The 17,595-nt window shown below is 46.8% G+C and overlaps 1 protein-coding gene across 1 annotated transcript in view; it reads right to left on the bottom strand.

Moving 5' to 3' along the window:
* The window catches only part of HORMAD2 (HORMA domain containing 2), a 195,432-nt gene that overhangs the window by 76,419 nt on the left and 101,418 nt on the right, over positions 1-17,595 (bottom strand). The window contains exons 6-7 of the mRNA XM_030218218.1: positions 15,519-15,539; positions 15,399-15,425 (exon numbers count right to left, since the gene is read on the bottom strand). Of these exons, the coding sequence (XP_030074078.1) occupies positions 15,399-15,425; positions 15,519-15,539 (48 nt within the window). The remainder of the gene's footprint in view (positions 1-15,398; positions 15,426-15,518; positions 15,540-17,595) is intronic.

Here is a 17,595-nt window from a genome sequence, read left to right as displayed (position 1 = left end):
ACCTTGGGCACCCCATTGACCCTCTTGAGATCTAAAATGGGTCGAAACTGGTCCTCCTTCTTCAGCACCACAAAGTAAATGGAATAACAACCCATTCCCTGCTCGTGCCAAGGAACGGGTACCACGGCTCCCAACTGGATTAAGCGACCCAGAGTCTCTTGAATAGCCTTTAACTTGACTTGAGAGTGACAAGGAGAGGGAAGAAACAGATCTGGTAGCGGGTGCTCGAACTCGAGCGCATAACCGTCACGAACGACCTCCAGCACCCACTGATCTGAAATAATTTGGGTCCACCCCTGATAAAACAGACGAAGTCGCGCCCCGACCTTCACCAGAGGCTGGACCCGCACACCTTCATAAGGAGGACTTATTACCATTTCCGGCACCTCTGGAGGAGTCCCGACCTCCTCGACGACCCCCTCGAAAGGACTGCGTCCGCTGGAAAAACCGGCTTTTAGGAAGAGATACAAATCTGCCCAGCCTGTACCACCTCGCGTCCTTAAACCAACCTCTAGCCGAACCCCCTCGACTAGCCAACTTAGGCCATAACTCCGGCAACCTTGAGACCTTGGTATCCCCAAGACCACTCATCAGTTTATCCAAGTCCTCTCCAAACAACATAGAACCTTTGAAAGGTAGAGAACACAACTTTGCTTTAGAGGCCGTATCTGCCACCCAGCCCCTAAGCCAAAGAGCCCTACGAGCCGTCACCGCCAGAGCCATATTCTTAGCCGAGGCCCTTAGCAAATCATAAAGGGTGTCTGCCAAAAACGAAGACCCCATCTCCAATTTGGCCAGCTCCTGAACCAAACCAGTCCTATCTAACGCAGGCTCATCCAAGAGCTTCTCCGCCCAACGGAAACAAGCTCTGGCTACCAAGCCCCTACACACAGAGGCTTGCAAGGCCAAAGCCGACAAATCAAAGCTGTACTTCAGAAAGGACTCTAGCTTCCTACCCTGAGGATCCCGTAAGGCTGTACCGCCATCCACCGGAATGGCCGTAGCCTTAGTAACCGCCGTAACCACCGCATCCACAGTAGGTGGTTTCAGCAGGGCCAAATCTTTCAGAAGCAAGGGATACAGCCGCGCCATAGCCCTAGACACCTTACAAGCAGCCTCCGGCACAGACCATTCCTGAAAAACCATGTCTCTAATGTCTGAATTCATGGGAAAGGAATGGGAGGCTCTCCGAATCCCCTTAACCAAGAGATCTACCTGGGGTCCCTCCGCAGAGGGAGTGGCCGCCGGAGCAAACTTCAAAGTAGAGATCACCTGATCAATGAACTCTAACAACTCCTCCTTATGAAAAATGCGAACCACTGAAGAATCTTCCCCAGGCCTTAGCCCATCCTGATCCTCAGACTCATCTAAGAGATCCTCTTCTCCTGGGTTACTCCAAACCTCTGACCCAGGCAGAGAAAGTATCTCCATAGGCTCCGAAATATCCACCCACGGGCGCTTAACTCCCACTGAGCTAGCAGCCTCCAGGGAAAAATACAGCCTGAGAGGGGCCAGCTCTCCAGGCATTATACAGAGACCAAACTCAGGACGGAAACCAGATCCCTCCCCCCGATGCTGCTGAAGCCCCAACAACACTTCCTGCAGTCTCCGCGACGGACCCCCCTCGCTCCCGTGGTAACAGGTCCATCACGTGATCCACGGCTAAACTAGGCGCGCTTCCTGCCACACATGGGTCCTCTGGCGCCAGTACGTAATGGCCGCACTTCCCACCAAAAACGGCTCCGTCGAGGCCGACCCGGGACGTGCAGCCAAAATGGCTGCATTTCCCGCCAAAACCAGCCCCGCCGTTGCCGGCCTGGAATGTGCGGTCAAATCGCCACCCAACACCTCCGCCCACTCAGGGGAAATCACGGGGGGCAAGAGCGCTGACAACGTAGGCTCCCCACAAAATTTACATTGGCCACCTTTCACTTCAACGCTGCGCTTCGCGCAAAACCAACACCTCGCCAGCTTAGACATAATGGCCGCGAACACAATAAAAACAAACAGTTGCTTTGTGCTCTGACAGACTAATAGGCAAAACCGCCTAAGGCAATAACGTCCTTGAAGACGTTTTATCTCTGGACTGCCACAAGAACGGCCAAAATAGCAGCCTTTTAAAAACGTTTATTTATTTTTTTTAAACCTCGTTGCTGATGCCTAAACGCCTCAAGGGTACAGAACGAGGTCTGTAGCCAAGGTCAAGCAGACCTCCAGAGGAAGAGCACAGGGGGAGGGACCCGGCCACCCGGGTGTGACACCCCACAGGGAATAAGAAGCCCCTTAGGACTTACACCCTGTAATAGAGATGCAAGTGTGGGTTCTCTAACATTTACAACCCAACCTAGAAACCCCAAATGGGCCTACCAGACTGAGTACACTGCACAGGCTGCACACATCTACCCTCTGCTGAGACTGAGAAAATACTGGTTAGTAGAAGGTCTGCACAGAAGTTTTAGTGTTCTCAGTCTCCCTCTGCTGGTAGGAGTGCATAACCCAAGCGTCTTGAACGGTCTGGAGGATTGCTGAGGAAAAAGCTGATTTTCAAACAAATCTAGCTGGATAGAACTCAGCTGGCTAGAATTATTATGCTCAGACTGTGTACCTACACTTAGCCAGCAGGGTCTGACTGCCTCTATTCCTCCCTACCTACTCAAAAAATGACATTCCAACAGGATTGTCAACCTCTTCCAGCCCCCCTTCCACCCATCCAAGTAAGGAATATGATCCTCCAACCTACCTGAATATTCAAAAACTTATCTCCTGACTCTCCACATCTATCAGAAACCATCTAAAATACCAAAAGTTCTCCCTACTGAACCAAGAAGATGCTATTGTCAGAAAAATGTTGAGCTCCAAGCTAAGAGCAGATAAGCCTCTATCTTTCTAGTTTGGCTGAGAGGAACTGAGAGGGGATTGAGAAGGGGACAAGGCTAAGGATAAGGGATAATTTTTTTTGCAAAAAAAATGGGTAGGTTGCAGAGGGACTGATGGGGCTATTAGACTTTAAATATATTCCTAACTATGGTGGTTAGGGAGGTATATTGTGTATTCAAGATGTCTATAGTACTGTATTGTTTTTATGATACTTTTCACATTTCCCTGACATGATATTATTTGAAGATCCCCACAATGAGCTTCAAGACTCCCATAAGCAACCCTGCTATTATATTACTCTGAAACACTTCAAACATTCAGGTCAGCATTAGTAATATGTCTGAGAGCAAACCCAGGTCAAAACTTCCCTTCTTATGAATGCACACTCATAGAAATCTAAGTTTTGGAACTGTTTTCTCCATTTTTAGGCTGAAAATGTATGGGTCTATTGTACTAGAGCATGATAAATTTATCTGCTTATTATGGGTAACTTAGATTCAAAGTCCTACAGTAAAAAAAGCAGATGAAAACATCCCTTTTATTTTATTTATTTATTGCATTTGTATCCCACATTTTCCCACCTTTTTGCAGGCTCAATGTGACTTACAACACATCATAGATGGTGAGGATATATTAGAAAATAGACATTTAGTGTTACAGAAGAATCATGGGAACAAGATAATAATAGAACATGGTAATAGTATAACAAGCAGATATTATAAGACAGTTCTGAATATATGTGTAGGAGTGGTGTCCGTTCACATTTGTTGATCTTTGTGGTATGCCTTAATAAAGAGATGGGTCTTCAGCAGTTTGTGGAAGTTGGTTAGTTCGTAAATCGTTCTTAAGTTGTGTGGCAGTGCGTTCCATAACTGTGTACTCAAGTAGGTAAAGTTTGAAGCATGCATTACTTTGTATTTTAGGCCTTTGCAGTTGGGGAAGTGCAAATTAAGGAATGTGCGGGATGATCTTTTAGCATTCCTGGGTGGTAGGTCTATCAGGTCTGACATGTAGGCTGGTGCTTCTCCGTGAATGATTTTGTGAACTAGGGTACATATTTTGAACGTGATGTGTTCTTTGAGTGGGAGCCAGTGTAGCTTTTCTTGTAGGGGTTTAGAACTCTCATATATTGATTTGCCGAATATGAGTCTTGCTGCAGTGTTCTGGGCTGTCTGAAGTTTTTTGATTATTTGCTCTTTGCAGCCGGCGTAGAGTGTGTTGCAGTAATCTAGATGGCTGAACACCATTGATTGTACCAGGTTGCGGAAAACAGTCCTTGGGAAGAAAGGTCTTACTCTTTTTAAATTTCCACATTGAGTGGAACATCTTCTTGGTTGTGTTTTTTGCATGGCTCTCGAGTGTTAGGTGTCGATCGATGGTAACTCCAAGAATCTTTAAGGTATCGGAAATTGGAAGGGTCAGGTTTGATGTATTAATGGTGGTGAATTTGTCCGTGTTATGTTGAGAGGTGAGTATTAAGCATTGGGTTTTTTCTGCATTTTCAGCTGAAATGCATCCGCCCGTGAATGCATGATATGGAGACTTTGGTTGATGTCGGTGGTAATTTCCTTTAGATCTTGTTTAAATGGGATGTAGATCGTTATGTCGGCTGCGTAAATGTATGGGTTGAGGTTTTGGTTTGATAATAGTGTGGCCAAGGGTATCATCATTGGATTGAATAGGGTCGGCGAGAGGGGGGATCCCTGTGGAACTCCGCATTCGGGTATCCATGTGGCTGATGTAGTCGAGTTGGATGTTACTTGATATGATCATGTGGTTAGGAACCCCTTGAACCAATTGAGAACGTTTCCTCCAATTCCGAAGTACTCAAGGATGTGTAGTAGTATTCTGTGATCAACCATGTCAAAAGCGCTAGACATGTCAAATTGTAGAAGTAGTATGTTCTTGCCAGTTGCTATCGTTTGTTTGAATTTGGTCATAAGAGTAACCAGTACTGTTTCTGTACTGTGGTTAGCCCGAAATCCTGATATACAAAGTACTGTACTGTATTTTTACTGTGGTACCATGCAGTATCCTAGGGCCCGATATTCAGCCGGTGGCAGCATTAAACCCAGATATTCAATGCTGGGCCGTTTCCACCAACCAGCATTGAATATCTGGGGGGTTTTTTTTTAACGGCTAAAAAGTTAACTGGCTAGCCGGTTAACCTTTTAGTAGTTAAAAGATAGGACAGCTATTTGACCACTTAACTTATCTGGTTAGACACTGAATATTGTTGCCTAACCCAGTGGTTCCCAAACCTGGTCCTGGAGGCACCCCAGCAAGTCAGGTTTTCAGGATATCTACAATGAATATTCATAAGAGAGATTTACATGTAGTAGAAGTAGTGCATACAAATCTCTCGCAGAAATATTCATTGTGGGTATCCTGAAAACCTGACTGGCTGTGGGTGCTTCCAGGACCAAGATTGGGAACCATTGGCCTAACCGGATAAGTCGTGTGATATAGCCAGATATGCGCTAAGTGCTAACCGGCAATATTCAATGGGAGATAACCAGTTAGATCCCGCTGAATATTAGTGATTAGGTGCAATATGATATTTAACCAGGGGTCTCTGCTGGGTCCTCTGCTTTTTAACGTATTTATAAATGATACAGAGATGAGAACAACTGTTGAGGTAATTAAATGTGTTGATGACACAAAGTTATTCAAAGTTGTTAAATTGCAAGAGGATTGTGAAGAATTGGAAGAGGGACTTATAAGTCTGGGAGACTAGGCATCCAAATAGCAGATAACTGTTATGATCGTGGTCAGGACCCCTCTCAAACTTACCTTTTTCCTGGTGGTCAGCTTCTTAGCTGGCTTCCGTTTCTTCTGTCTGTCCTGTCTGAGCTAGCTCTCTCTCTCTCTGTGCTGGCTGCTGCCAGCATGGGGTTAATTGTTTCTCTATACTGCAGCTGTGGGTGTGGACTGAGTTAGCTCTACCTCTCTCTGGGTATACTGGCTTCAAGTGCTTCATGGTGCTGCATTGGTGTGGGTTGGGCCTCTCTGGGTTTCAGTGTGCTGTATGCATGGGTCTAGGGAGTTTGACATCATCTGGGAGGTCCTTGATAAGGAAGTGGTGTTCTTTCCTTCAGGGCCTTTGCAACGTTTGCTTGAGGTAGGTTGGTGCAGTGTGCACTTCTGACTTTGTGTCTAGTTTCCCTGCTTGCTTTTGCTAAAGGTCCAGGTAAGTGTTAGTGCAATGTGCACTTTGATTCGTGTTTAGCTCCCCTGTTAGTTTCTGTTACTAGCACTTCTGTAGGTTTAGTGCTTGCTTGGTTAGTTTAGTGCGGTGGGGCACAGCTGTAGCTTGGTGTTTAGGAAGCACCTTTGCTAGTTTTTGTGTTTTTTCTTCCTTGTTTTTCCCTTGTGGCTCCCTGGTGTCCCTTTTAGTGCTAGGAGCACTTCTGGTTGTTTGGTGCATAGGAGCACCTTAGTTAGTTTAGAGTTGTAGAGCACTGCTTGTAGTTTGGTGCTTAGTAGCACCTGTGTTAGCTTTGTGTTTAGTTCCCTGCTCTGTTAGTTTAGGGCTTAGGAAGTCCCTTTGTTGAGCAGGGCTTAGGAGCTCCTGTTAGTTTAGGGTTTAGGAAGTCCCTTTGTTGTGCAGGGCCTTAGGAGCACCCCTGGTAGGATAGGGCTTAGGTTTGTCAATTTAAGATTTAGGAGCATTTCAGTTAGTTGAGTACCTGGAGCACTCCTGCTTCAGCTTGTTCTAGTCCTGGGCCCTGTGTCATCCGATATCCGGTAAGTCCTGCCGGCCACTTGAACCCAGAGGCTCAACCCTTGGGGGGCAGTGGCTAAGTGCAGGTGAAGCTGTACGGACCAGTCCAGTATGCTCCAATTCAGTGTTCCAGTCCTTTGTTCTCCAGTCTGGGGGATTCCAGTCCAGTGTTCCAGTTCTGTGTCCTCCAGTCCGGGGGATTCTAGTCCGTGTGTTCCGGCTTGCTAGGCGGTGCCTGCAGTCCCTGCCGGTGCCGGTGTGCTTGTCCAGCGTTGGTTGGTGGGTTTTGCCTGCTGCTGTCGCTCCTCGTCAGCAGCCCAAGGGCTCATGTTTGCTCCAGAGTCCGGCCCCGTGGGCTCTGAACCCGAGAACCTGACAATAACATTTAATGTAAGTGCAAAATGATGTATGTGGGAAAGAGGAACCCAAACTATAGCTATGTCACGCATAGACCAGGAAAAAGATCTAAGTGTCATCAATGATGATAAGTTGAAACCCTCTGCTCACTGTGCAGTGGCAGCTAAGAAAACAAATAGAATGTTAGGAATTATTATGAAAGGAATGAAAAATGAGAATGTTACAATGCCTTTGTAACATTCCATGGGGTGACTGCACCTCAAATAATTCTGGTCACTGCATCTCAAAAAAGATATAGTGGAATTAGAAAAGGTACAGAGAAGGGCGATGAAAATGATAAAGGAGATGGGACCAATGTTTACGCTCCTTTGACTTCCCTCAACGCTCAGCATCAGGGTTCCTCGGTGCCAATAAGGACAATGTTGAACCTATAGGCATCCTCGGTGTCGGGTCTGATGCTGACGAGTCCCGAGGCCTTCTATCAGTGCCTGATTTTGAGGGAAGTGGAGACCTCCTCAGTGCTGTTGCACTCAGTGGTAGATGAAGTCTGAGCAGCCATCGACGATGATGGATCAGCTTTGAGGAGCCAAAATGTTTCTCCTATTGGACCTGACGCTCCCTCTGTATCCTCAACTGCATCTTTAAACAGACAGAACAATAGTTAGGCTCATAGTTAGATCCAAGGTACTCAATGAACCAAGAGTGCAGGTCCATTGCAGAGATTACCCGACTGTATTGGGTGCACCTTTTGAAGCCACTGAGGGTCTACTTGGACATCGAGTAAACAATTGTGGTTAAATTAAATTCCTAATCTTGAGCTTCGAAAAGGGACATAGCTCAAATCAAGGTCGGTGCTCAGGCCTAAAAGGGGCTTAAAGAGTCGCGTGAAAACGAAAGAAAGCTTGAAGAGCCAAAAAAATGTAATAAAATAAAGGGGAAGGTACTGAAAATAAAAACTATGAAGAAAATCAGACAAATGGAGGAAAATCCGCAAGAGAAAGCACAGAAAAAGTATCTGTTGAAAAGCGCTGAAGACAGACCACGAAAATGCAAACTCTCAGCTCTGTGGAAAAAAAGAGACTGAGGAACCTGCGCTCACAGGTAAGCAGGCCCCCTTGCACACACAGTGGGACGCTGCTATAATTTTCTACTTGCTGTAAACGTTAGGCAGTGTCCACACTGGGTTCCGTTGGATGACATCACCCAAATGTGAGAATACTAATGGTTTGCTTGTCCTCAAGAGAACTGGTTTTCTGAGGACTTTTTACTTCCTGTTTATAGTATTTGTCTTGGTTCTCATGGCAAGAATAATAGTGGAGATGATGGCTCTCATTTTACAAGCCCTATTCACATTTGACACATGCATCAATCAACACTTAAAATATTTATTTTGTATAAATGTCTAAGTCTCTAGTTTACGGGATATGCACGCATCTAACCCAAATGTATGCAAATGGTAAGAGGGTGTGAGCTGGGTGTGTCTTGGGTGGGGCAAGGGCATGGCAAATTCACAGATATTTATTTACCATTTCAGAAGGGAACTAACACCCATAATCTATATATAATGCCGAGCGTTAGGCACCAAAATTTGTGCATGGGTCTCGGGTCGCATGCAACTTAACAAGGTAATAGGCACCAACTGGCCACTTAAATGGTGCTAATGGAGAAATTAGGTCTTACGTGATAATTTATTTTCCAATAGTCCTTCCCACTCTTCCAGAACCTGTGGAAAAGTTGTGTCCATCAACCAGCAGATGGAGATAGAACTGAAAACTGAGCTAAAACATCTCTCTCTTGGTATCCAGTTCAGCTCCTCAGTATTTACGTAGACAAGCAGAAACATGAACCTCAGAGTGCTTCTAAGATAAGCACTATAATACTCGATTACTGTTTTTTTAAAAAATTTGCATGAAGTCTTTATTGTCAAATTAAAGAATCAGCACAGAATGCAACAGGAAAGCATTATACACAAGTACATAATCCAAAGCACTACAAGAGACGCCAAGAAATAGTATTCCAAACTGCAAAGAACAGCACAATAGAACTTCATTATTTTATAAACTTTTCAGATTTTCCCCCAGAATCCCCCAACTCCCTCCTCCCACCTTCCAGCCTATTCAGACCACCCAACCACCTTGTTACCAGTCTCTGTCCTCAGTTGTACTAAACATGTTTTAGGAAAGGCTCCCAGATCGCATGCCACCTGCAGGTTTGGTTACGCCGCTCCGCTAGAAGCCTCTCCATCTCACAAACATACCTTAATTTAGAAAGCCATCTCGCTATTGGAGGAGTCTTAGGCACTTTCCAACAGGAAGCGATTACAATCCTAACTGCACTTGTTGCATACCTCGTCAATATCTGCTGGTCATGTGAAAGGCTTGCCTCCTTAACCGAGAACAAGAAAAAGGCAGGGTTCCAAGGAATAGGGCATCCCACCCATTTCTGTAATCGATTCTGAATGGATTTCCAGAATGCCCGTATCCTTGCACACGCCCACCACATATGCCCCATAGTGCCCTTAACCCCACAACCCCTCCAGCACTCACCAGACAAGGTAGGGTATATGCGCCGGAGACGCTCCGGCGTCAAATACCACCGGAACAGCACCTTGATAGCATTTTCCTTGAAGGGTACATGAGTGGACACTCCCACCGCTGCCCGTTCTATCCTCTCCCACTCAGCCTCCGAGATCTCCATGCCCAGCTCCCTCCGCCAGCCTCCTCTGTGAAGTGTGTATCGTGGCGCCTGCAGTCTAATACAACTGTATAAGCGAGATATTAAACCACTCGTCGTTGCATGCCCTTCACATATTGCTTCCATAGGCAACTTTTCCCTGGCCACCACCTCCCTGATTGCCCGTGTGGTGAGGAAATGGGTTACTTGTCGATATGCAAATTCGTCCCTTCCCACTACCGGGAATCGGGCCACAGCTTCATCGAAGGACAACAATGAATTGCCCTCAAACCCTCTCCATACCATCTGGTGAACACTCCTGTTTCAGTCCCAGGGTAGAACATTGGGTTAAATGCTATCGGGGACAGACGCGATAGCATACATTTTTTCCGGGGAAAGAGACTATCCCAGTATGAGAGCGTTACCTGAATGGCCGGACATGCCCCCTCCCCAATTGATCTAAACGGGCTAGGAAGCCACATTAGTGTCCCAAGTGGTCTCGGGCCTGCAGACTGCTGTTCTATGTGTACCCATTGTTTATCGGGATATTCCTGGAACCATTCAATGGCTGCGCGTGCTTGGGCCGCTCGGTAGTACCAGGCCAGATTAGGTACCCCCAACTCTCCCCATCTTTTATCCTGGTATAAAAGAGATCGCGATAGACGTGGCCTCTTCCCTGCCCAAATAAAACGTACAATACGATCTTGCAAGGTTGCAAGGAACTTTCTAGGTAACACTATCGGGAGGACTTGGAATAGGTATAGTAAGCGTGGCAGCACATTCATCTTAACAGTAGCTATTCTGCCAAACCATGATAGCTCCAAGTCCCCCCATCTGTCCAAGTCAGCCGAAAGAACTCTAGCCAACCCTTTGTAGTTTGCTGTGAAAAGGTCAGATAGATTAGCTGTTAAATTCACTCCCAAGTAACGGATTCCTTTAGGGGCCCATCGAAAAGCGTAGGACGATTGTAGGGATTCCACCAACCCTTCAGGTAGTGTTACATTCAGTGCCTCTGATTTCGTCATATTTACCTTAAAGCCAGAGACCTCCGAATATTCACTAATAGCTCTCATAAGATTCGGGAAGACAACCTGAGGCCGTGTGACAAAGAGCAGCACGTCGTCTGCGAACAGGGCCATTTTATGTTCTCTCCCTGCCACATTGACCCCAGGAATACCCCGATTTATTCTGACTCTTGAAGCAAAAGGCTCCATGACCATGGCGAACAGCATTGGTGATAAGGGGCAGCCTTGTCGCGTGCCTCTGTGGAGCGTGATCATATCAGAGTTGCCCCCGTTTACCCTCACACATGCTTTAGGGGATTCATAAAAAGCTTGGATCCAGCCTCTAAACCTCGGCCCGATCCCAAATGTTTCCATTACCTTATACATAAACGGCCAATGTACTCTGTCAAAGGCCTTCTCAGCATCTAAGCTGAGAAGGCTCAAAGGCCTCTGGTTTCGCTTGGCCAAGTACATTATATCTATCACACGCCGTATGTTGTCCATTGCCTTCCTGTACGCGACAAACCCCACCTGGTCTGGGTGTATTATTGCCGGTAGTAAGGGTGCTAATCGATTAGCCAACACTTTGGCTAAAATTTTTACATCGGCATTTAACACTGAAATTGGGCGATAGGAGCCACACTCTGTGGGATCCTTATCTGGCTTTGGCAATACAGCTATCCATGCCTCCATCATAGACGGTGGCAATGGTTCGCCCCTGCCAATCTGATTAAACAGGTCCGCCAGAAGAGGAGCCAATTCCAGAGCAAATTTCTTGTAAAATTCATTAGGAAGACCATCCAGCCCTGGAGATTTACAGGAAGGCAGGCCTTGAATAGCTTTTTGAATCTCAATTGGGGTCACTGGTTCTTCCAGCATGGCGCATTGCTGACTTGTCAGTGAGGGTAGCTCACTTCCCTCCAAGTACTCATTAATAGCCTCTTCAGAAGGGTTAATGTCTTGCGCGTACAAAGCTTGGTAGAACTCCCCAAAACGCCTACGTATGCTTTCTGAAGTGGATAGCATAACACCCTTCCCATCACGCACATGTATGATAGCACGATCCATTTTATGCCTCCGTAGCTGCATAGCAAGGAGACGGCCTGCCTTGTTAGTGAACTCATACGAGCTAACTTGCCTCCGCGATTGTAGAAAGCTAAGATGTTCGGAATATAAGGCATCCAGTTGCATTCTCGCTCCACGTAATTCCTCCAGGACTATTGGGGAGCCTCTAGCCTTATGCCGCTGCTCCAAATGCTTAATTTTCTCCAGACAACTCGCCAACTGCATCCGTCGAGCCTTCGCTCGTTTACTAGCTGTTTGCAAGAAAAAGCCCCTCGAGACCGCCTTCATAGCATCCCAGACTATGTTTAGTGGTGGTCCCGATTCAACGTTAAGTTCCAAATATTCCTTCAACACATGCCTACAGCCCTCTACCACCTCCGCGTCTAGCAATACATTCGCATTTAATGTCCACCTCTTATCCTTAACCTCAGCCTGGATGCCCGGCACCACCACCCATACCGGTGCGTGGTCCGATATAGTCATGCTGCCTATACCCACCTTTGGGCCTTTCTCAACCAAAGCGAGGTCTAGGAAGATACAGTCAATTCGAGAGTAGGAGGCATGAACCGGCGAATAATATGTATAATCCCTTTCCGTTACGTGGTTCAACCGCCACACGTCCAACGCACCCAGGGAGTACGCTAAAGAGCCCAATGCTAATGACTCCTTGTTTTCCCTCTGTTGACCATTTCCTGATCTATCTAGGGTTGGGTTCATAACAGCGTTAAAGTCACCTCCCAGAATTAGTGAACCTTGAATAAATGTGACGAGAGCATTTTTGATCTTAGTGAAAAAGGGTCCCTGATGATCATTTGGCGCATATACGGATGCCAGAGTCAAGTCCACCTGATCCAAAACTATGTGTAAAAACAAAAAACGCCCACCCGGGTCTCGCTTAATCCGCTTTACTTGGACTGCAAGCGACGAGTGAATCAACACTGCCACTCCACGTTTTTTGGAGCCGTCAGAGGACGAGGCAAAGAATGCTGTCGGATAGCTAGAGTGAGAGAGGAGTTTTTCATGTACCCTGCGGAGATGTGTCTCCTGCACTAATACTATCTGTGGTTTGAGCTGTGATAACTCCTTAAAAAACTTCTGCCTTTTCTGGGGCATGTTCAAGCCTTTGACATTATAAGATATAATTTTTAAATCAACACTCATATTTAGGTATGCATCCAGGTTGTGCCTAAAGGAGGTTCAGTTAATCTGGCCTCTTCAGTGGTAGGAGCTTCCTCCTGTACACAGCAAATCTCCCCCCTACCCCCCTTCCTCCCTTCCACCAACCTCCCCCCGTCCCCCCCTAGCTCACCCTGACCCCCAACTTGAACACCAGCCAGAGGATCTATGTCCCCTGAATGGGATATGAGAAAGTGACCCGCCCTTCCCGCACCCCTCCTTTATCTGCAGCTCCTTCCCTCCCCCTTTACGTCCTGTCTCCCTTACTGCCCCATGCTTAACAGTGAGCATATATTAAATCATCCTATTCAGCTCTTCCATCTATTTCTCCACACATACCTTCCCCTTTATTCTACCTGCCTTATGGCCTTATCCCCCCGCAATTCCGCTACACACTCCCCCTTCCCTCTCTTTTGAGCTACAAAATTAGCATGATATACATTAACCTTAACTCAAATACTGACTATAGAGTCCATCTTGGCAAGCTATAGTTATACCACAATTGTCCAGCATATCCCATAGATCACCTCAGGGTGACACGTCTGGCGCCAGCCGATCTCTCTGATCCTCCCAGCGTTCATTCAGGTCTCGGATGCCTCTCCTTTTCTTTTTGGGTTGCTCCGTTTGGCGGTCTCAGGAATCCGCTGCCATTTTTGTAATTTTTCTTTCGTCGCTGGCGCCAGCTCCCCTGGAGGCGCTCTCGTTGCAACTAGCCCCGCCGCATGCAGGATTTCCCAAGCCTCCGAAAGCAGTTGGACTCTGTGTTTAGTTCCCTTCAGTTCAAAATTTAGTGAAAACGGGAATCCCCATCTGTATGACGAATGATGTTTAGTTAGCACTTCCAATGCAGGTTTCATCTGGCATCTCTGTTGTAAAGTATACTGAGACAAGTCCTGGTACACCGAGATCTTGGCTCCATTGTATTCTAATTCCTGCACCTTCCGTGCACGGTTGATGATCTGCTCTTTGACCTCATACTTATGGAATCGGGCGATAATATCCCGCGATCTGCGTTCTTGTCGTTGGCCTAGGGCTCTGTGCGCTCTGTCCAATTCAATCATTATCACCTTTGCATCGAGTCCCAGCAGGGTGGCGCACAGTGATTTTACTATCTGTGGGACATCTTCTATGTCTCCCCCCTCCGGGACTCCGCGAAAACGGAGGTTATTCCTCCTACCTCTGTTTTCGATATCGTCCAACTTGTATGCTAATTCAGCATACTTTACTTCCAAGGCCCGGAGTTGGGTTTCGTGCTGCTGCAGGGATTCAGAGTGATCATCAAGCTTCTGCTCGGCATCTTCAACTCTGCCCCCCAGTTCCCGAAGGTCCACACTCATCACTTCCATGCGTTCCAGGATTTCTTCCTTGAACGTTTTGATGTCGTCCTGTATGCTTGTTAAAAGCTGGCGAAGTTCGCTAGAAATGCCTTTTTTTGCCGGGGGCTGTCTGGACTCTGCTAAGGAGAGCGCGGAGTCCGAGTCCGACGGCGAGGCTCGTGCCCGAGACTCATGGCGCTTCGGCGTTTTACTAGGCCCGCCGTTCGCCTGTCGCTCGGCCTCTTTATTCCGCGATTGACTCGCCTTACTCATATTAATCTGCTGTGGGAGGTTGATTCTGCCCACTAAGTCACCGATAAAGCCGCTTGCCGATTTTATTTGCCGTTTATGGGTGCTACGAGCGGGAGCTCTAGAGCTAGGCTGCCGACATGGAAGGTGACGTCACTTCCAATACTCGATTACTGTTAATGCGGTTTATTTTTATTTTCTTGTTTTGTAGATGATGCAAGTCCAAATTTATGTGTAGCTTTAAAAGACTCGACACAGCAGTGTTTCGGCCAACCGGCCTGCCTCAGGGGTCTTGCAGTCTTTCAAGAATGTCCACGGAAAGACCCTGTGTCTGTCGATATACTATCAAATTAAAAATCTTGTATAATGAAACCGGAATGCGAAACCCTCTCCTTTGACAGGAAAATAAACAGCCGCCAAACTGCAAAGCGCGACACTCAGAAAATGTGGTTTATTTAATTAATTAATTCATTCATTTTAAAATTTATATACCACCTTAAAACCTAGGTGGTTTCCAAAATTACATAATAAAAACAAAAAATACAAAATAATCCAATTATTACCCATTAAATCAGATAAACAATATAGTAATTATTACTCAACAGAATGCTGCCACCAAAAAGCTGTGTTTTAAGCTGCTTCTTAAATCGAAAGTGACCTCTGAGGGCATTCCATAGCTGTGTACCAGCCACTGTAAACGATGACGACCTTGTTTCTGCATAGTGTGATTGCATACTTGGATCCAGTGACATAGGCCCCATAGGGAATCAGCCCTTTTGTGCTGCAAACCTTTACTGATGCTAGGATTAATCCAACTGCATACACACTTCCTGCATGTGTAATTAATACTCTTTCTGCTTACAGCCTACTATGTCCATGATCACTTATGTGAATCTTCATGTATTTTATATATATTTATTATATATCCATGCTATATGTTAATTTTATTTTACTTACCTCCAGATCCTTGGGATTTGTGTAAAACTTTTAAGAAATAAAAGAGAGCATATATGTGATTATTTTCCAAATTTTAAAACTTTCTATATCAACATTTAGGGTTGATTTATTTTTACTTACTTCTAAGACTGCCATACGTAGCTGAAAAACAAAATATCTGCCATTAATATCTAAATCACAATTATGCCATTAATATAAAGGACTGTGAAGCTTAGTGGTTTCACTTGTCTCAAAGGAGATATAACTTTATCCTTGTTCAGCTGCATTTATTCAGTATTGAAGGTAAAATTATGTATAATCATACCTGATAATTTTCTTTCCATTAATCATAGCTGATCAATCCATAGACTGGTGGGTTGTGTCCATCTACCAGCAGGTGGAGATAGAGAGCAAACTTTTGCCTCCCTATATGTGGTCATGTGCTGCCGGAAACTCCTCAGTATGTCGATATCAAAGCTCCATCCGCAGGACTCAGCACTTAGAGAATTACACCCACGAAGGGACACTCTGCCCAGCTCACCACCGCCGAAACGGGGGAGGGGAATTAACCCAGCTCATCCCCACACAAGTGGGGGAGGGGAATCCGTCCAGCTCATCCCCGCGGAGCGGGGGAGGGACACCACACCCGCCGATGCGGGGGGATCTGGCTTATCCTGCAACCGCAACCGCGGGAGGAGCTGACTGACCCTAACACCGCCGAAGCGGGAGGGGTACAAAGCTGCCCTACAGCCGCATGAAGCGGGAGGGAGTGCCGGCAGAATTTATGTCTCAATCCAGCCCCGTAAAACGGGGGGGAGAGGAATGCAGCAGCTCACTGTAACACAAACTCGTCTCAACTCTTCTTTCTGAAGTAACTGAAGACTAAACTTGCACCTGAAATGCAATCAGAATAAAAACAGTACAGATATCTGGGAGGGGCTATGGATTGATCAGCTATGATTAATGGAAAGAAAATTATCAGGTATGATTATACATAATTTTACCTTCCATATCATCAAGCTGATCAATCCATAGACTGGTGGGATGTACCGAAGCAGTACTCACCCAGGGCGGGACATTGAAATCCCTGACCTCAACACTGAAGCTCCAAACCGGGCCTCCGCCCGTGCAGCCACCGTCAAACGGTAATGCTTGGAGAATGTATGAGCCGAAGCCCAAGTTGCCGCCTTGCATATCTCTTCCAAGGAGACGGATCCGACCTCTGCTATCGAGGCCGCCTGAGCTCTCGTGGAGTGAGCCTTCAGCTGGATAGGCGGCACCTTCCCTGCGGCCACATAAGCCGCTACAATGGCTTCCTTGACCCATCTTGCCACTGTAGGCTTAGCAGCCTGCAGACCCTTACGAGGACCTGCAAACAGGACAAACAGATGATCCGATTTCCGGAAATCATTGGTCACTTCCAAGTATCTGATGATGACTCGCCTCACATCCAGATATTTAAGAGCAGAGTACTCCTCTGGGTAGTCCTCCCTACGAAAGGAAGGGAGACAGAGCTGCTGATTCACATGGAAGCGAGAAACAATCTTGGGCAGGAAGGAAGGCACTGTGCGAATAGTCACTCCTGCCTCAGTGAACTGCAGAAAAGGCTCTCGACATGAGAGCGCCTGGAGCTCGGAAACTCTTCTGGCTGAAGTGATAGCCACCAAAAAGACTGCTTTCAACGTCAGGTCTTTCAGAGATGCCCTTGACAAGGGTTCAAAAGGCGGCTTCTGCAATGCTCTTAGCACCAGGTTGAGATTCCACGCAGGCACCACTGAGTGCAGAGGAGGGCGCAGGTGATTAACTCCCTTGAGAAAGCGCACCCCATCTGGCTGCGAAGCCAGGGAAGCACCCTTCAGGCGGCCCCTGAAGCAAGCCAGAGCCGCTACCTGGACTTTAAGGGAACTGAGCGACAGGCCTTTCTCCAGACCTTCTTGCAGGAACGCCAACACTGAAGAAATTGGAGCAGTGAAGGGAGAAAGTGAGCCTGCTTCACACCACACTGCAAAGATACGCCAAACCCTGGCGTAAGCAGTAGAAGTAGAGCGCTTCCTCGCTCTTAACATAGTGGCGATGACCTTGTCTGAGAAGCCCTTCTTCCTCAGACGCTGCCGCTCAATAGCCAGGCCGTAAGACCAAAGGGGGAGGGATCCTCCATCACCACGGGACCCTGATGTAACAGGCCCTGCTCCACTGACAGCCGCAGAGGATCGTCGAC

This window comes from Microcaecilia unicolor, chromosome 11, assembly GCF_901765095.1.
Source record: "Microcaecilia unicolor chromosome 11, aMicUni1.1, whole genome shotgun sequence".
Lineage (NCBI taxonomy): Eukaryota > Metazoa > Chordata > Amphibia > Gymnophiona > Siphonopidae > Microcaecilia > Microcaecilia unicolor.
This window is presented reverse-complemented; position numbering and strand designations above follow the sequence as displayed.